The sequence below is a fragment of the Schistocerca nitens genome, chromosome 2, assembly GCF_023898315.1.
Source record: "Schistocerca nitens isolate TAMUIC-IGC-003100 chromosome 2, iqSchNite1.1, whole genome shotgun sequence".
NCBI classification, from domain to species: Eukaryota; Metazoa; Arthropoda; class Insecta; order Orthoptera; family Acrididae; genus Schistocerca; species Schistocerca nitens.
This window is the reverse complement of record NC_064615.1, coordinates 919,201,749-919,228,503: the sequence shown is the minus strand read 5'-3', so window position 1 is coordinate 919,228,503 and position 26,755 is coordinate 919,201,749. Positions and strand designations below refer to the sequence as shown.

Here is a 26,755-nt window from a genome sequence, read left to right as displayed (position 1 = left end):
AAACACAAAAATGTCATCAGAACTCAACATTGAGCTCCTCGAATCAGACCGTGACACTCCTGGCCTTGTGACATGGCGCATTATCTTGTTGAAAAATGCCACTGCCGTCGTGAAACGTGATCGTCGTCATGAAGGAGTGTACATGGTCTGCAACCAGTGTACCATACACCCTGGCTGTCACGGTGCCTTTCACGAGCACCATTGGAGTCATGAATGCCCACGGGTATGCTCCCAAGAGCATACTGGAGCCGCTGCCGCTTGTTTCCACCCCGCAGTACAGGTGCTCCCCTGGAAGATGAGATGAGGGATTCCCGCCCTCCCACCGGCATGTTGAAGAAGATATCGGAAACCATCAGTTCATGCAACTCTCTGCCACTGCGGCAACGCCCAGTGCAAATGGTCACGGGTCGATGTCATGGTGTTAACATTGGCACATGCATGGGTCGTCGGCTGCGGAGGTTGATCATTAAGAGTATTCGGTGCACTGTATGTTCAGAGACACCGTTACTACACCCACTATTAAAGTCTGATGTTGGTTCCGCCACAGTATGCGGCCTATCCTGTTTTACCAGTCTGCGCAGCCTATGACGTGTAACATTTGTAATGTGGGGTGGCCGCCCAACCCCACGCCCTCTGGACGTGGTTTCACCTTGGTTTCGCCACATGTTGAAGACACTCATCGCAGCACACTGTTCGACCAACCGACAAGTCGTGCAGCTCCCAAAATGCTCATGCCGAACTTCCGGGACATCACAATCTGCCCTCTGTCAAACTCAGATAGATTGCACGCCTTCCCCACACGGAGAGCACACACACTGATACTACTTGCCCCGTGCTTGTGTCTGACTAGCAGTCATTCCTCTCCAGGTGACGCTGCAATCGCCTGGGCGGGTTAATATCGATACTAGGTCAGTGGTCATAATGTTCTGGCTGATCAGCGTTGTGCAAAACCGAATATGTATAATTATCAGCTAATATAGTGAGCAAACTAATTTTTTTTATTAATGGCTCCAGATGATGTGTATTATGTTTCTCATTTTTTCTCTTAATATGCAGAGAATGCCAACAACAATACGTGTTACGGCGCGTGCATTGCTTATTGTTATTCCTGCCATTGCAAAACTTCTATTACTCAGGATTACTTCTAAGACCCATAGTTCGTCTTCCGAAGTTGTTTTAGTTCGACTACTACATAACGTCCTCCAAGTCTTGCGCAACTTTTGGAATATAAACAGTTCAGACAAGAAGGGCATAGAAACTTTTGTAATTTCGTGGTACGGAAGAAAGTAAACCATTAGCTCGTTAGATGGTTTTACTAATAAGGAAGTTCCGAATCGAATTATAGAAAAAAATTATGGCACACCTTACCTAAAAGAAGCGGTAGATTGATAGCAGACATCTTGAGGCATAAAGGAATCGTATGGATATCTTAGTAGAGAGAAGTGTGTTTGTTTGTTTGTTTGTGTGTGTGTGTGTGTGTGTGTGTGTGTGTGTGTGTGTGTGTGTGTGTGTGTGGGTGGGTGGGTGGGTGGGTGGGTGGGTGGATGGTGTGGTTGGGGGTAGATCGTAGAGTAAGATCAAGACATGAATACGACAAGGAGGTTCAAGAAGTTTGCAACAGTTATTCGGGGTTGACGAGACTTGAACAGGATTGAGTAGCAGGGAGAGCTGCATCGAGCCAGTTTTGGGACTGAAGACCAGCAATTACAACAATATAAACAGCCTGAAAAATCTGTTTCACAACAGTACAAGAATTTTCCGAAATTAGCCTCGTATTTGAGCCTTTGCGCTAAATAGTAATTAGACATCGATTACGTTTCTTAATTTTATAAGAAATGTCGATCCATACCTTTACTAACAGACAGTATACCTGAATATGGTGTGATGATGTGACGAGTTGAAGGACATGACTCACACGTAGCGCTGTTGACTGGCACTTGGTCCTTAATACTGGAACGACTTCTGTTATTCTGCCGTAAAGGCTGGAGTATCAGTCCATACTTTGACAAGCAGTTATCATCGGGAGCAGAAGAGTTGCTCGTTTTCATACACACTTCATTATTCTTAACCCTAGCTCAAACATAACACAGGCGTGTGAAAAAGGCACACAAAGCAGAATAATTCACAGCGTATGCTGTGGTCTGATTCACTTGACAGTCATTTCCAGTAGCACATGAAGAAGCTGTGTAAGGTACTGAGAATACTTACGGTGTGTAGTGCCTTACTAATTGTGTTTCTCTCTAATAATTATTGTTTATCTCTAATAATTACTATTAACTCTAGCCCTCGGTACTATCTACCTAAATGCTCATTCTCATTTTGGTTTCATTTGCAGATGAACCCAATGCACCAGATTCCAACCATCAACGATGGCGGATTCTTTTTGTCTGAAAGGTATGTTCACTTACATCTTATTAATGCCATATTGGATTGGTTATAAAGCATAACTCGTTTAATTGTACTTTTTGTTGAATTGATTTGTAATATTGGTAACTAATTCATATGTGGAGTATGATGTGACTTGTGCTAGTATTCGACATTAGTTAAGTGCTCCTATCAGCGTTATTGTAATTACGTATCGTAAGCGGCATTTTCTATTTGTGATGAGTGCATTAGTTACATGGACCTATTTCAGAATGTGCTAGTACGTTTGATGTATGAAGCTAGTATAAATTTTGATAGCTACAGTCTCCTAATATTTTCTTGAAAACTGTAGTAAGTATATGAAGCTTGAAAGATCTTTCATCCATGGTTATTTTGTTTGTGTTGAGTAGCATTGCCACTGTACACGTGGTAAAAATTTTTAAAAACCATTTATCTGGTTATAAAACAAATATTTCTGATAAAGAGATATATCGGTGCTTAATAAAACTCCCTAAAGGACTAAGTTGAAGGATTAAACCTTGTGTGGGGGGGGGGGGGAGGCAGAACTTCATTCACCTTTTATTGAGACAAAGTTTATTCATGTAAACAATTAATTCAAAGATTTTGCCAAATGAATGATTACCAGATATCTAAATAAGTTTGCCATTTAGAGATTAATTGTGATACAGATACAGTCAGTAAAGGGAAGAAACTAGGATTAAATAACAGTTCTCTGAAAGTGTATCGTTACAGTGATTACTAGTTACATATGAGACCACAGTAGCCGATTGACACTAATGCAACCTTCATGGGATTATTGAACCATGAATAACAGTAGAACGATAGGCTCAATCATTATAGATAAAACGGCAGAAGGCAATTGACGTCAATTCAGATTTTTGAGATTATAGTAATGCGATTACAATAAAATGCTTTCGATATTAAGTGTCTAGAAGACTAGACTGAAGACAAACTGAACAGTGACAAAATCGACCAACAGGCATTAAATGACACACTTGTCGGCCGGCCCAATACTTCGAGCTATACAAGCCTCAGACCGACACTGTCTCACATACACTCCCTCAAACTGTACTAACTTTAAAACAGGTAACTGGTACTGAGAGTACCTGGAGCATAAGCGGAACGTTAAAGTCCACTAAATAAGAAAGACGCACAAGAGCCCGAAGGCGTAGGTCAAACTCACAACACTGGCTCAGAACTACAACAAATCGTAAGAAATTGTTATCCAATAAATTGCGCGTCACACTATAATAACGAATACGCTACAACTTAAACTCCTTAAATAAATAATCCTACCCTAATGAACCCAAGCCAGTGCACTTAGAACAATAAAAACATCAAACTAGTACCAAAACACGTTAAACAAATTGTCACTGCCTGCAAACAGTAATCGAATCACACTCAAACCCGAGGTATTTAAAACAAGCAATTGAAATCACACTAACATACGATTACGTCAAGGAAAGGCATGAAAGGATAAATTAGCCTTACAATAATTACACGTCCTTGATGGACCCAAGCATTCATGACTCCACAGAAAGATCTGGTACAAAGACCGTACGTTGGTGCATCGATCTGTTCAGTGATACACCGTGCTTTCTCAAACAGACTAAACACTAAGATTAAGAAATAATACACAGTGAGCCCCAAGATTTAAATGATAACCCAGATTATCGACGCCATCTGACGCTAACACAAATTACTACAATCAGATGTTTCGTAGAGGCGAACCACAAGAGAAATTGTACACAAGGTTCCGTGACTGAAAATCAACCAGCAACCTGTATTAGGTTTATCACACTTGCAACACGAATGGGAGACAATGTCTCACCAATGACGTGAATATAATGATATCATCTTGTTACGTCAGTTGAAGTCCTTGTCCAGCAGCATCGGAAAGGTAGGTCACGAGTCAGGAGCTTCAGCATTATGCATCGGCTAACGACCACCAAACTTCTTCGCTACACAGTCCATCCAAAACGCGCTCAATACAGGCAGCGCCGACCCTAATGGACGTCTTCATCTCGACAGTATTCGCCGCCAAGGTAGCCGCACGTTCGTTCGGCCGATCCTCTCTCGTGCTCGCAACCTTACGACTACATCACGAGCGCCGAAAGGGTACGATCTCTGGAGGAGAGTCGATAGGGCGAAAGCTGACACCGCACACTTGCCTTATGGAGAGTAAGGTTAATATCTTGTATAACCTGTTACTTTTCTATTCGGTCTTTAATACAACATTTTACACTGCTTTACTTCTCATGATTCATTCTACATTGTTACTGAAAAATGAAACTTTTACACACTTTTGATTATTCATATTATTTTCAATAATTTACATTTTCCTTCAGTTGGTGCATTTATTTTCAGTCTGTTGAGTGAGAAATATATTTCAACGTTTTCGTAGAGAAATTTACTCTTACAGTATATAATTTAGTAAGTAAGTAATAGGAGTACGATTTCGCACAGCTGACAGTGAAGACAAAGGAAGGAGTAGTGAACCTTATTAAAATCGTTGTCAGGTTCTATAGCACAGCCATAAATGATCATAGGTAAAACTAATACCAGAGATGCCAAAATAAGTTTTTGAGTGAATGTTCATTAAAAAAAAGTACTTTTGGTTTACAAGGATCTGTAAGGTTTAACCACAGGTGGGAAATAATAGCAAAATGAAATGCGCTCCAAAGTACTGAAATATGCAGAGGAAATTACTTCTCGCATCATTTGCTTGCTATAAACGTACATAAAGACGGCAAGGGATCATTTGAAGAAAAGAAAAAAATACTCGAAATTCTAAAATATTTGCAGTTACACAAAACAGGACCTTAGAAACATTTATAATATTTAAGACTTATTTTATCAAGCAATCGTGTCTGATTTTGTGTATTTCATGTTTCAGTCATGCAATAGTGACCTATTTAGCGGACAAATATGCGAAGAATGAAAACCTATATCCGAAGGACATCCTGAAACGCTCGATAGTTCACGAGAGGCTGTTTTTCGACGTCGCGTTTTATAGTAAACTTATAACGTTTGTGGTAAGCATTTATGTCTCATTTTTCAAGTAAGTCATTCCCTTTACCAAATAGAGAAAACATAGACCAAGCAGATATTGTAGTTTGAGATGTGATGGTTTGGTAGTGTAAGGTGTTGTATATACAGGGTGACAATTATTGAACTATAAGGAAAAAAACGTAAATTGATTACAAATCGGGCGTACACACACTTTATTCAACATGTAAATATCCATACAGATATTCGGGTTTATGTTATGACATGTTCGATATGCCTGACGTCATTGGTGGTGATGATGTGGCCAGACGAATAGCTAAATTCTGCACGACCCGCTGAAGTGTCGTAACGTCGATGCTGTCTATGACCTTTTGAATGGCTATTTTCAGCTCAGCAGAGGTTTTGGTTTTGGGGTTATTACTACACATCTTATCTTTAATATAGCCCCACAAAAAGGGGTCGTATGTGTTCAGACCCGGAGAATATGACGGCCAATAGCGGCCCATGCTAGTCCCCTCTGGGTACTCCAGAGCCAGAATGTTGTCCCCAAAGTGCTCTCCTACTTCGATGCGGACGATCTCTGTCTTGCAGGAACCACATCTTGTCGAAATCAGAGTCGTTTTGGATAATGGGTATTAAATCATTTTCCAAACCTTTCACGTATCGTTCGGTAGTCACCCAGCCATTAAAGAAAATCGCACCGATTATTCCGTGACTGGAAACTGCACGCCGCAAACTCACCCGTTCTCGATCGCGAGATGCGGATTCTCAGTCCACCAAATGCGCCAATTTTGCAAACTAATGAACCCAACCAAATGAAAGAAGGCTTTTTCGCTAAAACAAACCAAACAGTGCATACTATTCCCAATCACACACCGCGGCCAACCGTGCGGTTTGAACATCATAACACAAACCGTTCACAAGTTTGACGATTTTATTTCATATAGTTCAACAATTGCCACCCTGCATTTTCTTACTGAAATGTTTGCAAGACTAACTTCAGATGACCTTTGAACTAGCAACGCGCAGTTAAAAATGTATATAAGTAAGAGGACTAGAAATAAAATACATTGCTTCGATGCAATTTTATTGATGATGCTTAGTGAAATATTGCTAAGTAGCAAATAGAATAAGTCATTTACAAACGATATGACGGAGATCATAAAGAGGAAACAAGATCAGTTGAGGTGAATGTGAAGAGAATAGAAAAGAAGGTAGCTTAATTGGTAAAAAATTTGTTTCTGGCAAGCCTAACAGTTATCCAGTGGAGCCAGTTTGGCGCAGGGAACCACAGCTGCCTTTAGGTCCCTTGCGTTGCACATGCTGAAACCGCCACGTGCTGCATTGTATCTACATCCCATATGTCAATCCTAGCGAATGCTGCCGCTCCTGCCACTATTTCCCTAACCTCACATGCATTTAGACATATTACCTGGCAACTCACTCAGATTTTTAAGGAAAAGAAAATGCAAGAGGAATCACACCGAGTTTTGAACGGCCGACAACTGCAGCGAGAGGTGAGTGTAGGGGCCAGCTATCTCACCCTCCTTGCTCTGTCCGTAACTAAAAATGGGTAACACGGGCTATCTTGGATGCTCAGAGTTAATGTACAGTTTACGCTACATGTGGTCTGTGATGAATAATCAAAAGCATCAGCTAGCCAAATCGACAACCATATTCGTGTGTTGGTATATCTGGTCATTTTCTTATAGAGTGATAGCTGGTCGCATAAACATATTTTTGTAAGTGGATGTCAGTTTCGACTAAGGAAACGCTCGGTACCCCAAAAATAATCTATAGGTTTAGTTTCTTCCTCCTACAACAATCCGTGTTAATGTCAAAATCACTCCGTCGAGAGGTCGTGTGTCGATTGTTTTTCTCATAGGTCTGGAAAATAAGATAATGATCAGTTCAGAATCACTGCACAGTCGAAGAGATACACTATGTGATCAAGAGTATTCGGGCACCTGGCTGAAAATGACTTACAAGTTCGTGGCACCCTCCATCGGTAATGCTGGAATTCAGTATGGTGAGGGCCCACCCTTAGCAATGATGACAACTTCTACTGCCGCAGGTATACTTTCAGTCAGGTGCTGGAAGGTTTCTTGTGGATTGGCAGCCCACTCTTGACGGAGTGCTGCACTGAGGAGAGGTATCGATGTCGGTCGGTGAGGCCTGGCACGAAGTCGGCGTTCCAAAACATCCCAAAGGTGTTCTGTAGGATTCAGGTCACAACTCTGTGCAGGCCATTCCATTACAGGGATGTTATTGTCGTGTAACCACTCCGCCACAGGCCGTGCATTATAAACAGGTGCTCGATCGTGTTGAAAGATGCAATCGCCATCACCGAATTGATCTTCAACAGTGTGAATCAAGAAGGTGCATAAAACACCAACGTAGGCCTGTGCTGTGATAGTGTCACGCAAAACAACAAGGAATGCAAGCCCCCTCCATGAAAAACACGAAAACGCCATAACACCACCGCTTCCGTAAGTTGGTATGGCACTACACACGCTGGCAGATGACGTCCACCGGTCATTCGCCGTACCGACACACTGACATCGGACCACCATATTGTGTACCGTGATTCGTCACTCCACACTACGTTCTTTCACTGTTCAATCGTCCAATGTTTACGCTCCGTACACAAAGCGAGGTGTCGTTTGGCGTTTAGCGGCGTCATGTGTGGCTTATGAACAGGCGCTCGACCACGAAATCCAAGTTTTCTCACCTCCCGCCTAACTGTCATACACTCCTGGAAATGGAAAAAAGAACACATTGACACCGGTGTGTCAGACCCACCATACTTGCTCCGGACACTGCGAGAGGGCTGTACAAGCAATGATCACACGCACGGCACAGCGGACACACCAGCAACCGCGGTGTTGGCCGTCGAATGGCGCTAGCTGCGCAGCATTTGTGCACCGCCGCCGTCAGTGTCAGCCAGTTTGCCGTGGCATACGGAGCTCCATCGCAGTCTTTAACACTGGTAGGATGCCGCGACAGCGTGGACGTGAACCGTATGTGCAGTTGACGGACTTTGAGCGAGGGCGTATAGTGGGCATGCGGGAGGCCGGGTGGACGTACCGCCGAATTGCTCAACACGTGGGGCGTGAGGTCTCCACAGTACATCGATGTTGTCGCCAGTGGTCGGCGGAAGGTGCACGTGCCCGTCGACCTGGGACCGGACCGCAGCGACGCACGGATGCACGCCAAGACCGTAGGATCCTACGCAGTGCCGTAGGGGACCGCACCGCCACTTCCCAGCAAATTAGGGACACTGTTGCTCCTGGGGTATCGGCGAGGACCATTCGCAACCGTCTCCATGAAGCTGGGCTACGGTCCCGCACACCGTTAGGCCGTCTTCCGGCATCTCGTGGTCGTGCGGTAGCGTTCTCGCTTCCCACGCCCGGGTTCCCGGGTTCGATTCCCGGCGGGGTCAGGGATTTTCTCTGCCTCGTGATGGCTGGGTGTTGTGTGCTGTCCTTAGGTTAGTTAGGTTTAAGTAGTTCTAAGTTCTAGGGGACTTATGACCACAGCAGTTGAGTCCCATAGTGCTCAGAGCCATTTGAGCCGTCTTCCGCTCACGCCCCAACATCGTGCAGCCCGCCTCCAGTGGTGTCGCGACAGGCGTGAATGGAGGGACGAATGGAGACGTGTCGTCTTCAGCGATGAGAGTCGCTTCTGCCTTGGTGCCAATGATGGTCGTATGCGTGTTTGGCGCCGTGCAGGTGAGCGCCACAATCAGGACTGCATACGACCGAGGCACACAGGGCCAACACCCGGCATCATGGTGTGGGGAGCGATCTCCTACACTGGCCGTACACCACTGGTGATCGTCGAGGGGACACTGAATAGTGCACGGTACATCCAAACCGTCATCGAACCCATCGTTCTACCATTCCTAGACCGGCAAGGTAACTTGCTGTTCCAACAGGACAATGCACGTCCGCATGTATCCCGTGCCACCCAACGTGCTCTAGAAGGTGTAAGTCAACTACCCTGGCCAGCAAGATCTCCGGATCTGTCCCCCATTGAGCATGTTTGGGACTGGATGAAGCGTCGTCTCACGCGGTCTGCACGTCCAGCACGAACGCTGGTCCAACTGAGGCGCCAGGTGGAAATGGCATGGCAAGCCGTTCCACAGGACTACATCCAGCATCTCTACGATCGTCTCCATGGGAGAATAGCAGCCTGCATTGCTGCGAAAGGTGGATATATACTGTACTAGTGCCGACATTGTGCATGCTCTGTTGCCTGTGTCTATGTGCCTGTGGTTCTGTCAGTGTGATCATGTGATGTATCTGACCCCAGGAATGTGTCAATAAAGTTTCCCCTTCCTGGGACAATGAATTCACGGTGTTCTTATTTCAATTTCCAGGAGTGTATTACTTACAGTGGATCCAGATGCACTTTGGAATTCCTGGGTGATGGTGTGGATAGATGTCTGTCTATTACACACTACGAAACCTCTTCAACTGTCGGCGGTCTCGGACAGTCAGACGAGGTCGGCCTGTACGATTTTGCGCTGTGAGTGCCCATTGTCGTTTCCACTTCAATATCACATCGGAAAAAGTGGGCCTAGGGATGTTTTTAGAAGTGTGGAATCTCGCGTACAGACGTATGACACAAGCGACACCCAATCACGTGACCATGTTCGAAGTCCGTGAGTTCCACGGAGCACCCCATTCTGCTCTCTCACGATGTCTAATGACTACTTAGGTCGTTGCTGTAGAGTACCTGGAAGTAGGTGTCAGCGCAATGCACCTAACATGAGAAATGTATGTTTTTGGAGGTGTCCGGATACTTTTGATCGCATAGTGTATTTAACCTTTATCGTTCCTTCCTTCTATCTCTTGATGAAGCACCTGAACCTCGTGAGAGATTAGCTACACGTCGGCACCAGGTTTCATCCCCTCTCGTCTTCGCATTTATCTTCATGCCAATGATAATACTAGAACATTACTACACATTAGAAGCCCTAATCACTATCAAGCTGATGAGTTATACATATCTTCTTCTATTGGTTAAACAGTTTCTTATTCTTTTCGTTAATTTTATTATTCAATGTCTGGTGGCACTTGCCGAGGATACAAGAAAATAATCTCACAAGGAGCCTTATGGACTGTGCAGTGTCCCCCTAACGACACACGGAAATCACAATCGAAATCAGTTGTAGTTGCCACACACTTCTTTATTACAAACATATTGCTCATAATGCAGTAATCATAATTACATCAAAGCTTGTCTTTTAGAACACAAAAATCTTTTAAGATACCTTCTATACTTCGTTTTGCTTTCAACCATTTACATTAATTTAAACCATGTCCACGGACCCATAATTAATTCAATATGACTGACACATAAATCACACCTACTTCATCACTTACATGGAAACTCTTTTATCCATCTTCTCATCACATCCAAGTTCGGAATTCAGACAGACAGTAATGTTTTAAGGCTTCTTCGGCCAATTTTTCATAAATTAAAAACAATATTCATAAAAGTATCTTTCGTAAAATATGACTGACTTTACTAGCTCAGATAAATGATCTGAGTTCAACAAACACCAATATTTTTAAGGTTTACTTGGGCAACTTTTCATTGACTAATGCAATGTTCATAAAATCTTGATTAAAAAAGTGTGACTAACATAACTCACATCAAAGTTCTGAGTTCAACAAGCCCCAAAATTTTTAAAGTTTACTCGGCCAACTTCTGATTAATTAGAACAATACTACTTACATATACCAGGTTCGTATGATTTCATTACCGGTCCGCAGCTCGTGGTCGTGCGGTAGCGTTCTCGCTTCCCGCGCCCGGGTGCCCGGTTTCGATTCCCGGCGGGGTCAGGGATTTTCTCTGCCTCGTGATGACTGGGTGTTGTGTGATGTCCTTAGGTTAGCTAGGTTTAAGTAGTTTTAAGTTCTAGGGGCTGATGACCATAGCTGTTAAGTCCCATAGTGCTCAGAGACATTTGAACCATTTGATTTCATTACCTGACTATAACGAGAAGATCTAGCGAAGAAGATCTTTCACTCTACGTGAGAATTAGTGATGGACGAGAGCACACCAAAAGATTTTAACCAATACAATAAATACACGGGACAGGAAATGAAATAAAAAGGTACTCAGCTTTGCACTGCGATTGAGCTTCAGAAACCATAACTCTCCAGTCCGAGACATGGTGTGGTGGGGGGGAGAGGGTGGCTGGGCTTTAAATATCACTCTGTCACCGTGGAAGTCCTATCCCAGTTTGCTCACGTCAACCACTGCCAGTTATCTGCATGATAAAACACATCAGTGGCAGACAATATTCTGAGGCATGAGATACGCAATCTTAATGCACAACTAGTTATCAATATCTTTCAATTATATACGCCACAAATGAAACCAACAGAATAAACCTCTGTGACTTACTTGGGCAGTCATGGCTCTTAAAATTTGGTTATCCAATCCCTTAAAATCCTCAGTAAAATAATGGTGGAATAACCTCGGCGCACATTTGAAGGCCAGATTAAAATAATGACATAACGGGTGGAATTGGAAAAATACTTCAGCGCAGCTTGGAACGCCAGACACAGACTTACGCACTACTTCTAGCTACGTGTCTGTTTGGTGCCGTCGTTACACTTCCTTAACTGCCGTCAGGGTACCAAGTGAAGACACGAAATTCAGTGATAAGCAACTGGAACAATTCCATATAGTTTACAGTACACTTAAATATTTAGTTAATATGAACACAACCCACCGAAGCAACTCGACGACTCCAATTCATTCGGCCTGTGTAACTTGTAACCAAATCGACGGAACTTGGCCTTCCAACCTTGAGGAAATCCCCATCACCACTGACAGAAGATTTGCATTGTAACGGCTAAACTCGCAATAGCGTCTGGGCACTCTCCTTCATCATGCCGACTCGGCATCTCGCCGTGCTGCATACAAACACAGTCCCACGTCACTCCACCTCACACTGCGGATACCCGCATACCAGCCAACAGCAAAGCGCGCGCACTGCAGTTAAAATCCCCCGCCGCCAAAGATGTGAAGAAGACAAATAAGCATCGAAGTCGACTCAACGATGAAAAGACAATCGATGGGAACTGGCGCCAGAAACGCACCAGCTCAGATTGGTTCAGTTAGATATTCTTCTTATTTACGGCACTTGAATCTCAGTCTGCGGAAATCAGTTTCCTAAAGAAGCTCGATCCAATTTTCAAAAACACTAGAAACAATCGACTTTGACGTTTTCCGAGTTCTGTTATGTGCAAAACATCGCAAATAACGTAATTAAATCGCTCGTAGCTGGTGCTAATAACATCACAACAGCATAAGTTGAGAGAAACGGTAAACCTACAAGGAAAGATACATCGAATATTTAGATAAGACAATGAAGTTATTTGCATCTGAATATACGTTATGCAGTTTCAGCACAAAATCATTGTGAAACTTCCTGGCAGATTAAAACTGTGTGCCCGACCGAGACTCGAACTCGGGACCTTTGCCTTTCGCGGGCAAGTGCTCTACCATCTGAGCTACCGAAGCACGACTCACGCCCGGTACTCACAGCTTTACTTCTGCCAGTATCTTGTCTCCTACCTTCCAAACTTTACAGAAGCTCTCCTGCGAAACTTGCAGAACTAGCACTCCTGAAAGAAAGGACATTGCGGAGACATGGCTTAGCCACAGCCTGGGGGATGTTTCCAGAATGAGATTTTCACTCTGCAGCGGAGTGTGCGCTGATATGAAACTTCGGTAGCTCAGATGGTAGAGCACTTGCCCGCGAAAGGCAAAGGTCCCGACTTCGAGTCTCGGTCGGGCACACAGTTTTAATCTGCCAGGAAGTTTCATATCAGGGCACACTCCGCTGCAGAGTGAAAATCTCATTCTGGAAACATCCCCCAGGCTGTGGCTAAGCCATGTCTCCGCAATGTCCTTTCTTTCAGGAGTGCTAGTTCTGCAAGGTTCGCAGGAGAGCTTCTGTAAAGTTTGGAAGGTAGGAGACGAGATACTGGCAGAAGTAAAGCTGTGAGTACCGGGAGTGAGTCGTGCTTCGGTAACTCAGATGGTAGAGCACTTGCCCGCGAAAGGCAAAGGTGCTGAGTTCGAGTCTCGGTCGGGCACACAGTTTTAATCTGCCAGGAAGTTTCATATCAGCGCACACTCCGCTGCAGAGTGAAAATCTCATTCTGGAGACAAAATCATTGTGTTTGTGATATTGTATTCAAGGTCAATGTACAGAAACTCATACTGTTTGTTGCTGTTGTTCATTAAGAAGCAGCTTTGAACACAGCATTCTTGTCTCAGAATCACAAAGTCCCTGGTTCGAATTCTACTAGGTGCAGTGTTTTTTCAGACTTTTATTTGAATTCAATATTTATTAATAAATTGCAATGTTAATGAACAATATTGATGTGAATCATGATTTTAAAAAATTCTTATTATATGAAGAAAGGAGTACCCATATTGAAATAAAATTCGGTGCAAAGTAGGAAATATTACACAGAACTTGAAGTTTTTTCCTAGACGTTACAAAAATACAAACAATGTTAAAAAAGTAATTGCAGTATTACTAAAATGCTAAATTACTTATCAGTATACTTTTTCATGGGGCTATAAATTATAAATGCATAATTTATTTTGACTACAAATGATGTTTACATCAATATTTGATATGTAACATATAAATTTGATATGCAGTATGTATTCCAGTAAAGTACCAGTACACAAAAATCTGGAATCAAACTAGTGACTTAGTGATTTCGAGACTAAAATGTTTCATGCTCAACCACGAGCGTTACTGTAATGTTAATTGAAGTATTTTATACATAAAACACTCGTAATCTTTTCAAATTTCTATTTTGCCGAGTATTTTTGCGAATTGTCCTGTACCTCTGTAGGAAATTTATGTTTGCGCCCTGACGTTCAAGCTGAAAGAGGTCTATTAATACCATCTTTTATGTTATGTATCAATGTGCAACTAGTGGATCACTCACTAGCGAAGTTGTATCTTTGATTGAGTGGAGAAAATGCATGGCTAGAAACTGCACCAGGTTGTTTGGCGCAGAGTTTCAAGTGGATTAGAGCTATGTTGAGAGACACTTTCTGTGGTGTCTGCCTGTAGCTGATAACATCGTTCTGCCGGCTGACGATTTTATTAGTTCAGACATTTTGTCTAGTGTGTTACTGAGGATGGCATTTTGAAGCTCCAGCACTCAGTTTTATTGATGAGACCTTGCCTGGCCTTCTTTGGAATTGAATATTTCAGCATCGCTTGATTTTTCGAGAGCATCTACGTGACACATTTTCACGATTTGTGTATCAATGTGAGCAGAGTTAGGTCTTTCTTCGGTTCGAGTGTTAGCATTCGTACACGAGGATAAATTTATATTTTATATTGAGCCTTCCCAAAGTGCTATTCTTATTTCATATTACTTTCCCACTCTCTGAATAGTATTACAGGGACTGTAAAGCATATTGTGTTAATTTTCTGCTTTTTAGGATTATGTGGAATTGTACAATCACGTGCTCTTTTATAAGACATTTATTATTACATACTGTTCATAAATTGTCTTGCGTGTGTTTGGAATAATAGCAAGAGTTAGGTCAAAATCTTTCACGAATTATTTTCCTCATTAAGTCTTATTTGTCCTATGAACATACATTCTTGTTTGCACAAGTGCTTACTTTTCCTTTGTTCATATACGCAGCAGTTACGAGAACAACTTATTTACAATGCACTGCCTACAGCAAAGTTAGTATTAATATATACCGTCTTTGGCAGTACCACATTTTTACTATTTTATTTACAATTTTCGGCCATATGAGGTGAGTGCAAGTCGCAGTTAATTTTAAGATGCGTGCCGTAGCAATGACCGATATTTTACTTTCAAATGTACTGTTTTCTCTTCAGTAGTTGTTAGAAAATACGGTGTGTGTTGAGTCGGCTACTGTGGGAGTCAGCACCGACACAAACAAGGAAGGAGAGAAGTTGCGAAAACCGGTGCCAGTAATCTAAAATGATATGTACACAACATTTGCACCGGTTCCCGTGTGATCACCGAAGTTAAGCGCTGTCGGGCGTGGTCGGCACTTGGATGGGTGACCATCCAGGCCGCCATGCGCCTTTGCCATTTTTCGGGGTGCACTCAGTCTCGTGTTGCCAATTGAGAAGCTACTCGACCGAATAGTAGCGGCTTCGGTCAAGTATACCATCGTAATGACCGGGAGAGCGGCGTGCTGACTCCACACCCCTCCTAACGGCATCCTCCACTGAGGATGACACGGCGGTCGGATGGTCCTGGTAGGCCACTCGTGGCCTGAAGACAGAGGGATTTTGAAACATAAGATTTGCAGATTAGTAGAACACTTTCTTTCTAAAAGGGGAAGAAACATAACTCGTTATGAGGCGGCTTGATGTTCCTGTGCCAGCTACATGTAATTACTTTTACACACTATTACTACTTGCAGAACGCCGGCTAAGTTTCGTTTCGCTATTACTCAGTACTGATGCTCCCGAAGACTGCGACCGGACTCGAGGCTGACCAGCGATGGGCGGGTGGTTAAATCAGCGTTGGCAGGGGTCTGTATTTCTGGAGATGTTGCGCTGTCTAGTCTTTTCACTGGCACGTGTCAGCGCCTTCTTGATGCCGTTTCGCGGCACTGCGCTCTTCGGTGTACAGTCAGTGCTTTAGGACTGCACAGTGTACAATTACATCTGCACTACAAGCGTTTCTCCTACTACAAGGGGCGCATTTACATTGAAAAATCGAATTAGCACAGCTGCAAATTTTGGTTACAATTTATTTTCATATAAGTCCACGGCCTTTAAATTGTTACGTTGCACTATGAAAGTTTGCTTACTGTCCCATCTATTTTTTTTTTTTTTTTTTTTTTTTTTTACTAACGGCAGTGAGATCGCTGTGCTGTTCACTCATGAGGCAAACTTCATACAAAGGGTTATAGCTTCAGGCCATTAATATCAGTCATAATATGTGTGCTCTCAGGATAAATTATAAAAGGCTGTAAGTGTGAACGGAATCGAAGACGGCTTCGGCCGCGGTGGCCGGGCGCTTCTAGGCGCTTCAGTCCGGAACAGCGAGACTGCTAAGGTCGCAGGCTCGATTCCTGCCCCGGGCATGGATGTGTGTGATGTCCTTAGGTTAGTTAGGTTTAAGTAGTACTACGTTCTAGGCGACTGATGACCTCAGATGTTAGGTCCCGTAGTGCTCAGAGCCATTTGAACCATTTTTTTGAAGACGGCTTCTCTTCGAAGTCCCTTTGTCAGTCCAGTTATCAAATCCCATAACCACAATGTAGGTTGTTTCCCCTTTCACTCATTTATTACATAGCCTGAGCCTTATCTGAGACTCTAATTACATTAACTTTTAATGAAGATATCAAGTCAGTTTTTGCAGAATACATCTCTGTCTTCAGAAAAACGAGCCGAGCGACGAATTGAGGGACAACTTAGTAGACGGCCTGGAGACTCTGGAACGCTTCCTGACCACCAACAAGTTTCTTGCCGGGGACAACTTAACCATTGCTGACTACTGTTGCTACTGTACAATCACATTCCTTGACGTAAGTAATTTCCCCACCACTAGAACGCCATGTTCTCTATCAGTATGCAGTTGTAGGGAGACAGTACCGTTTGTTTTACTCCTTACAGCTACTCCATTCTAAACTATCCTATAGTTTTCATGTTCAGAATATTCTATGAAAGTTTAATTTTTTTTTTGCATTTTCCCAAATTCTTTATAATTGCGCCCTTTCTCAGACATGCAGTACGTTTCTGACCGCAAATTCGTATAATAAATTATGCAGATTTTGAAGATAAGGTCTCAAATATGACATCAACTAGGTATTCACATTTGTCTTCTGTGACTCGTCTGCTTAGATAAAAGATTTTCCTTAATTTTATGTATTAGCATATATCAATAACTGTATCAACTTTATCTATTTAACAAGATTTATTTCAACCACAATGGCTTTTCAGGTCCTGTATTCTCAATTATAGGTGCAGTCACTTCCAATTTAGACCTCAGTTTTGCAGGTTTCTCCAGTAAATATGAAATGATTTACACGAAACAAGCGATCTGTCCGACTAGAAAAACAACCACATATTTTAAGCGCAAACCACATTACATCAACTAGGAACGGTGTTTGGGTACTATTTGAAGCAGTAAATCTTGTTTGTTTCAGAGTAGAATTGGTTCAGAAAAAAAAAGATACAAACTTAGGACTTACAATGAATCTTACACAATGCTGCAGATAGCCGCACGGTACATCAAACTTAATATCACGTTCCTTTTTTATAACTGAAGAATTTTCTCGTATACGATGAATATTTATAGACAAAAACTTACATTGATTGAGGTGCTGCACGTTGAAGACTGATTCAGTCTGTTACCTAAATATATTAGGTATTTAAACTTCATTTTGGTCTTCTTGCAAAACGACTACACGTTCGAAAGTAAGAAACATCTCTTTCACTTGCAATGTTACTTTATCAAATTTCTGTGGTCTACGTAGTCTTGAAAACCATTGTCGATTATTTGGGGAAGACGGTATATGTTCCTTTAGTTGAAACAGTAAACTCTTGAAGTGCGGTTTTAGATTATTACAAATAATCACCACAAGCCTAATAATCTGTGCAGCATGCATTATAGCCGTAATTTTGGATACAAATGGATGTTTTGTGAAGTCTGCCTAACCATATCATTTCAGCAATAGATACTTCAGAGACCGAATATTGAACTGTGTATATGTGTATTAAGTTTTGCGTGACTATTTTTGTCATCTTATTATAGTGGTTAGGTCCTTAATCTCGTGTTACATCACCAAATCTCCAAACGCACAGTGTAACATTTGGTAAACTTCTAATATCTTAGATGCTGGCTTAGCGTTCATGGTAATATGGTATGAGAGTGACAGCTTTATTGCGTATTTTCCATGAAAATTTGTTAGTCCTCCACGTGGGACAAACATATATGGTAACACAAGCTGTAATTTTTGTAAGTGAAGATGAAAAATCTTCCTGAAATGTGATCCAGTAGACGGAGGTTTGCAGATTTTCGTCGCCGATGTGGGAAAGTGTTTTCTGCTCTCCTCGGACATAAATTCTCAAAATTTGATACCTGCAGCAGATGCTTATCTTTACGCATTAAATCAGTAATTTCTTTTTGTTCAGCAGTTAGTGAAGGAAATGTAAGGCTTTTAATTGGAAGCAGAAGGAACTCATTATGCAGAATCACTGAAGTATCAAAATCATCTACGGAGCTTTAACCCGGAAACGACACAATCGACGATTATATAGTGCTGTTTGAAAATTACTTTGCGAACTCAGGCGCATTGCTACCGTGGACGGAGTGTTACGCCTTGAGCCAACTTCAGTTAAGGCATCGTGTTACATGTAGTCGGACATTGCTGCCATTTGTGAACCAACCTCAGTTTCGCATTTGTTCACTGATTAACCTGCTTCTTTAGTGATGGGATACTATAGAGTCATGTAGTGACTCGTGTAAATCCCTGTATCATATTTGTTAGTAGTGACCCAGAAAATGTTGGGTGAACAGGTCGGAGGTTGTAGTAGATAATTATTCAGTGAACCAGAATATCCTTTCTTCATTGTGTTGTTTGAGGAGTACACTACGTTAGTTATAAAAATACGATGTCTAGTCGTCCGTTGACGCCTTGGCCTTCAGTACCATGTAGCCGCCTGCCATGGGCGCTGGTGAATAAATTCAAATTTTTCGTTAAGAGTACAGAGGAAGGGAATACCTATCATTTGTCAGAAAGAAATTATTATCTAACGCGACTGGACCTGTACTTATAACATCACGAAACGTTTCTTTCCTAGACTCTGGTACTGGAGAGAATGGTGCTACGGACTTTCAGTAATTTTCGGGATCACTCCTTTTCCTGTTGGCATTTGCAGACCAAGCTCTTTATTCGTTAATCTTTCGATTTTTCTTCAGCTGTGAAATTTTTACACTATGTGACGAACACATTCTGTACTTTCTATTCTACTGTTTTTTGGGCGCAACGAATCATTTTAATATCAACATTTTTTGTTTATTTTTCTATTTCAGTTTCCAAAAAAGGGTAGAGTAGACCTCTCGAAGTACAAAAATATCCAGAGGTGGATGGATCTACTACAGAAGACTAGTCCCTTGTTTAAGAAGTACGACCAGATCCGCGAGAGGGCGATACAAATATACTTGGAAGATGGAAAGTATTAGATAGCCCTTTGATTTTCTTAACAAATAAACCCTGCATCGTTGGAAATATTGTACTACTGTGCTGAAAAGTTTGAGCAATGCAACTGTAAATAAAAAGAATACAATAAAATTGTAAATATCTTCATATCATCATTAGTAAAGAATAATTACAGGTGTTACAATTGTTTGTATGATGTTGTCAGTGCGAGTTTTAGAGTGGCGCCTGAAGTTGGTGGTACTGACGCAGTAAAAAGACAAAGTGATATAAGAACTATTTCGTTGACCCTAGACAAGACAGCGAAAGCATTCGACACGTGTAAAATTATAAGCACTTTTATGCACGAGGTCAGGTTTTCAGTAACTTTTCAGAGACTACCACTGAACCACGGATTGATTAGCTTCTCCAGGGCATGTGTTCGTTGTTAGCTGAAGTACGAAGTTATTCACAATTGTTAACTGGTAGACATAAGGACGAAAATAACTGGTTCTCTAGTGTGCATCATATAAACATCTGTAAAACCTGTCGGCTCTTTGACAATCATCGAGTAAACGTTACTTAGAATGTACATATAGAGACCTTTATACACAATAAAGACGATAACCATCAAGAACAAACTCATAACAGCTATGATGGACGATTGACACAGGTATGAAATAATGGTCAGATTGTACAATTTCGGTCACCCGTTAGCAGCTATTATGTTTGCAGACAAAGAGAGAAAACACTTTTGAAGAAGATAAAAGGGATATATGTTACATACGGGGCTTGGTTTTTTAACTGACAATACGTGAAATCATTTCTTACCATATACATCCAAGAGTTTCCTTTGTCTTTGTGTAGAAAAAGTCAATAACTGGAAAGAATTTCTGATACACGTTTTACAGTCCATTCGTAATCAATCTCCAATGTGGGTACTGGAGCGAAATAATATTTTCTGCTCTGTTAATTTATACATTGTGGCCCTATGAAAATACTTGTACTTAGTATCTTCGAAAATGCATATTCTGCTGTACTTCAGCTTCAAGTGACAAATTGTGAAGACGTTAATCATGTTTCCTTCCTTTAAGGTAAATGTAGATCGATTCCTAAGTCTGAATGTCTGTTTTCAACAGGTAGCTTATCAATTTTCCTATTAACCAGTTTACTGTCTAATATATTTCTCCATAGTCGACCCTATATTTACTATTTAAATTTACGAAAATCAGCACCTCTCATTTATACACTTTTCTCAACTTTATATATTTTTTATAGGAACTTTTTATAAATCTATCCTTACTATGTATTTTGGTGATGAGTATTGAACATAATACGGTTTTAGACGATTTTGTTGGTTTGGTGAACCTGAAAAAATACAGACATGTTCAACACCACTACACATTTGACACAGTCATGTCGTGTATCACTTATCTTCTTCCTTGCGCTGCAAACTGTACAACTCCTGAAGGGTGTTTTCTTGACGGGATTGGCAGAGATATATCTAAAAAAATCCAGAAAACAACTGCTTATAGCTTCCAAAATATAGAAAGAAATAGAGTATGTTATAAACAACTAAACAGATTGATTTCTCAGCTCTCCAGTGGTCCAGCTATTATCGGTCTATTAGCCTTACAGCCGGCAACGTAATAACGAACTTGAAAACTGCGGGTGAGCCGGCTGTATAAGCCAGTGGGTTAGAAAAGTCAATAACTGAAAGACTTCCTGAAACACGTTTCACAGTCCATTCACAATCAATCTAAAATGTGGATATTTAATGTCCTGTTAATTGATACAATGTTGGCCTATGAAAATACTTGTACTTAGTATGACCGTAGGAGGAAGAGGAGATAACTTGGTCATTAGAGACGGGGCACAAGCTCGGATTAGAGAAGGATGAAGACGGAAAGAGTCTGTGTCCTTTAGAAGGAACAATCCCGGCATTACATTTAGCGGTTAAGTAAAACCACGGAAAACCTAAACCAGGATGACCAAACGAGGTGTTGAACAGTCGTCTTCTCGAATGTGAGTCCAGTGTGCTAACTACTACGCGATCTCGATCGGTCTAAAATGTATATACAGAAAATACATCAAATTTATGTAACGTGTAAGTGGCAAATAACACATGGGTCAAATAACACATTGGCCTTTTAATCTTAAGTGACAAAGAAAAACGTTAATGACACCTAAACCTGCAGGGATTACGTAGCAGTAGTGTAGGTAAAGACAAATCCTTCTAGATGAGATTAGTTACTGAGTACAATTCTGGACCAGGTAAACACTGGATGGTGAATCACTTCTGGAGATAGTATACAATGCTGCAACTGATAAGCAGTAGTTAAGTAGTGAGTGTATGTGACGACATCGACGTTTGACCATTCAACCTTGATGATATTTAACTTTAAAATGAATTCCAGTGTCATGTTGCACAACATATCCCACTTCCCCCAGGCCTATCTATAAACCTGATAATGACTTCCAATGTCGGGTTACACTTGAACATAGGAGAAGCGTCATGAGGCATATTTAAAGTCACCCCCATACTTAACCATATACCTGAGGCAGCTGGCCAAACGATATCACCTTGACCTTGAGTATCAGCTTTCTCATTCTGTCCATGCACCCCTTTCCGTTCCACCCCCCCCCCCCCCCAAAAACCCACACCAGCAGGCCTCCCAACACACCTTCCACACCGTCATTTCAAATCAGTCTTCACCCGATGATCAGATTTCATGCTCTGCCCATGCACATTTCCTCCGTCACCTTTGAGCTGGAGTCCCCTCCCCCCCCCCTTATCCTCACCCTTATCCTTTTTTATTGCTGGAGAAGTTGTGTGGGATGCTCCATTCGAGGTTTGGGCACCAAAGGTGGAGAACCATCAGGTTTGTCTTATAAATAATTGTTGTTATTATAATTATGCGAGTTTCGTACTGAGGTCAAGGGCAGCGACCAACGAATGGGTATTTGTGAATAACAAATTAAATGTTGCGAAACAGTACTCCCATCCTCAGACCATCCACTACAACCGGCCTCCAGGTCGCTGGATTACAGGAGCACGCCACCACTCCCAGCCGCCAGTGTAATCCTATCTACCGCTACTTTACCTACAATCTGCGATGTCAACGAACTATTTTTTCTCCATACTCACAGCTTACTCGCCGATTTATCACGAAAACGAATGTGTATAGTGTACTTATTCATTTCTTACTTTACGTTTCGACGAGAAAGTAACTGCCGCATATGAAACGAACTGTTGTTACCTTGTGGATCCACGTTGCAGTTTCAATCACGAATGCATTTCCTTCCATCACTTAGAGAAAGAAAAAACCACTTTGGTAACTAATGGTACCGTCTCTAGCCGTCAGATGTACCCTCTCTTGGTAGCGGTGCGAAGAAAATATTGCACTCGATAATGTCAACACATTATTCTATTCTTCAATGCAGTTATTTTACATTGAATAAGGAAATTCATCGTTTAGAAACACATCTAGAATGCTCATTGAGTACCATTTTATTTTGTCGAAAATGTGGAATCATGTAAAGTAAGTATTCAAATCTGCATGTGTCATTACTATATTTATAACAATTGCCGAAAATTTTTCGTTTACATCTCCTGTGTGCCACATTTTCTAACATAATTTCGATTACAGGCTGAGCAACGATAATGTCTTACACTCACGTCGTGGTTTATGACTACCATTCGTAATCTCCCTCGTTCTCTCTGCTTTCAAATGTGAAAGAGAGATGTCTCGAACGCTACACAGCGCATGCGCAAATCTTAGCACTTCAAGGAGAGTGATGTGCCTCTCCAGTAGTCTCCACGTTCTTAATGCGGATGACCGGACGTCAAGCACCGCCTGTGAGTCACGAATGATCTCTTACTTTGAGAAGCAATCACTCCAGAAGGTTTTCTCCTTTGTGCCTTTATGCTGACCACTTGCGTGCAAGAAACACACATGTCCAATACTTGAAAATAAATTTCGACAGACATGTATAGTGAGAGATGATAGTTTTAAAAGTGTGTCAAATCTAGCCTTTCTTATTTTTTGAAGTCACTAGTGAAGCAGCTCATCTCAGTTAGCAATTGCAAATACAACTCATGGATAAATATGTAGTCAATTCTTTAGGTATGTGCCTGATTTTGTAATGGCTGAATGCGGAATTCGAAGAAAGGGTGACGCTCTCTAGCAAATAATGTGTCCGTAATTTTTTGATCTAGGAAGAGATCGTAGGAATATGAGCGAATACCGAAAGTAAGAGCAAGTGAGACTAAAAAGAGTTGGGTGTAGGTCTGGTCGTATCGGACAGGCTGCTACACAGTTCCCACTCTCTGACGCTATCCCTCTGCTAACCGCCACGGGGACGTTTGGCTGCTCAGTTTCCTGCCTGGCCCGGTGCACCCCTCCTTAGCTTACCTGGTCGCCCAAGACTCCTCTTAAGCGACCATGTTGATGGCGATCTCAGTGCGGACGCCAGATCAACACAGGATGCTGCGAAACAGTACTCCCATCTTCAGAACATCCACTACAACCGGCCTCCAGGTCGCTGGATTACAGGAGCACGCCACCACTCCCAGCCGCCAGTGTAAACCTTTCTACCGCTACTTTACCTACAATCTGCGATGTCAACGAACTATTTTTTCTCCATACTCACAGCTTACTCGCCGATTTATCACGAAAACGAATGTGTATAGTGTACTTATTCATTTCTTACTTTACGTTTCGACGAGACAGTACACTGCCGCATATGAAACGAACTGTTGTTACCTTGTTGATCCACGTTGCAGTTTCAATCACGAATGCAATTCCTTCCATCACTTAGAGAAAGAAAAAACCACTTTGGTAACTAATGGTACCGTCTCTAGCCGTCAGATGTACCCTCTCTTGGTAGCGGTGCGAAGAAAATATTGCACTCGATAATGTCAACACATTATTCTATTCTTCAATGCAGTTATTTTACATTGAATAAGGAAATTCATCGTTTAGAAACACATCTAGAATGCTCATTGAGTACCATTTTATTTTGTCGAAAATGTGGAATCATGTAAAGTAAGTATTCAAATCTGCATGTGTCATTATTATATTTATAACGAATGCCGAAAATTTTTCGTTTACATCTCCTGTGTGCCACATTTTCTAACATAATTTCGATTACAGGCTGAGCAACGATAATGTCTTACACTCACGTCGTGGTCTATGACTACCATTCGTAATCTCCCTCGTTCTCTCTGCTTTCAAATGTGAAAGCGAGATGTCTCGAACGCTACACAGCGCATGCGCAAATCTTAGCACTTCAAGGAGAGTGATGTGCCTCTCCAGTAGTCTCCACGTTCTTAATGCGGATGACCGGACGTCAAGCACCGCCTGTGAGTCACGAATGATCTCTTACTTTGAGAAGCAATCACTCCAGGAGGTTTTCTACTTTGTGCCTTTATGCTGACCACTTGCGCGCAAGAAACACACATGTCCAATACTTGAAAATAAATTTCGACAGACATGTATACTGAGAGATGATAGTTTTAAAAGTGTGTCAAATCTAGCCATTCTTATTTTTTGAAGTCACTAGTGAAGCAGCTCATCTCAGTTAGCAATTGCAAATACAACTCATGGATAAATATGTAGTCAATTCTTCAGGTATGTGCCTGAATTTTGTAATGGCTGAATGCGGAATTCGAAGAAAGGGTGACGCTTTCTAGCAAATAATGTGTGCGTAATTGTTTGATCTAGGAAGAAATCGTAGGAATATGAGCGAATACCGAAAGTAAGACTAAAAAGAGTTGGGTGTAGGTCTGGTCGTATCGGACAGGCTGCTACACAGTTCCCACTCTCTGACGCTATCCCTCTGCTAACCGCCACGGGGACTTTTGGCTGCTCAGTTTCCTGCCTGGCCCGGTGCACCCCTCCTTAGCTTACCTGGTCGCCCAAGACTCCTCTTAAGCGACCATGTTGATGGCGATCTCAGTGCGGACGCCAGATCAACACAGGATGCTGCGAAACAGTACTCCCATCCTCAAACCATCCACTACAACCGGCCTCCAGGTCGCTGGATTACAGGAGCACGCCACCACTCCCAGCCGCCAGTGTAAACCTTTCTACCGCTACTTTACCTACAATCTGCGATGTCAACTAACTATTTTTTCTCCATACTCACAGCTTACTCGCCGATTTATCACGAAAACGAATGTGTATAGTGTACTTATTCATTTCTTACTTTACGTTTCGACGAGAAAGTACACTGCCGCATATGAAACGAACTGTTGTTACCTTGTGGATCCACGTTGCAGTTTCAATCACGAATGCAATTCCTTCCATCACTTAGAGAAAGAAAAAACCACTTTGGTAACTAATGGTAGCGTCTCTAGCCGTCAGATGTACCCTCTCTTGGTAGCGGTGCGAAGAAAATATTGCACTCGATAATGTCAACACATTATTCTATTCTTCAATGCAGTTATTTTACATTGAATAAGGAAATTCATCGTTTAGAAACACATCTAGAATGCTCATTGAGTACCATTTTATTTTGTGGAAAATGTGGAATCATGTAAAGTAAGTATTCAAATCTGCATGTGTCATTACTATATTTATAACGAATGCCGAAAATTTTTCGTTTACATCTCCTGTGTGCCACATTTTCTAACATAATTTCGATTACAGGCTGAGCAACGATAATGTCTTACACTCACGTCGTGGTTTATGACTACCATTCGTAATCTCCCTCGTTCTCTCTGCTTTCAAATGTGAAACAGAGATGTCTCGAACGCTACACAGCGCATGCGCAAATCTTAGCACTTCAAGGAGAGTGATGTGCCTCTCCAGTAGTCTCCACGTTCTTAATGCGGATGACCGGACGTCAAGCACCGCCTGTGAGTCACGAATGATCTCTTACTTTGAGAAGCAATCACTCCAGAAGGTTTTCTCCTTTGTGCCTTTATGCTGACCACTTGCGTGCAAGAAACACACATGTCCAATACTTGAAAATAAATTTCGACAGACATGTATAGTGAGAGATGATAGTTTTAAAAGTGAGTCAAATCTAGCCTTTCTTATTTTTTGAAGTCACTAGTGAAGCAGCTCATCTCAGTTAGCAATTGCAAATACAACTCATGGATAAATATGTAGTCAATTCTTTAGGTATGTGCCTGAATTTTGTAATGGCTGAATGCGGA

General features: G+C 41.9%; 1 protein-coding gene across 3 annotated transcripts in view; it reads left to right on the top strand.

The window, feature by feature from the left end:
- The window catches only part of LOC126237235 (glutathione S-transferase 1-like), a 57,824-nt gene extending 38,093 nt beyond the window's left edge, over positions 1-19,731 (top strand). For 2 of the 3 annotated variants that reach the window (XM_049947133.1, XM_049947131.1), the window contains exons 3-6: positions 2,336-2,394; positions 5,282-5,420; positions 16,831-16,977; positions 19,488-19,731. In XM_049947133.1, coding sequence (XP_049803090.1) covers positions 2,336-2,394; positions 5,282-5,420; positions 16,831-16,977; positions 19,488-19,637 — 495 coding nt within the window. In that variant the 3' untranslated portion in view covers positions 19,638-19,731. The remainder of the gene's footprint in view (positions 1-2,335; positions 2,395-5,281; positions 5,421-16,830; positions 16,978-19,487) is intronic. The other variant, XM_049947132.1, reaches the window with a different exon arrangement.
- The last annotated feature ends 7,024 nt before the right edge of the window (positions 19,732-26,755 follow it).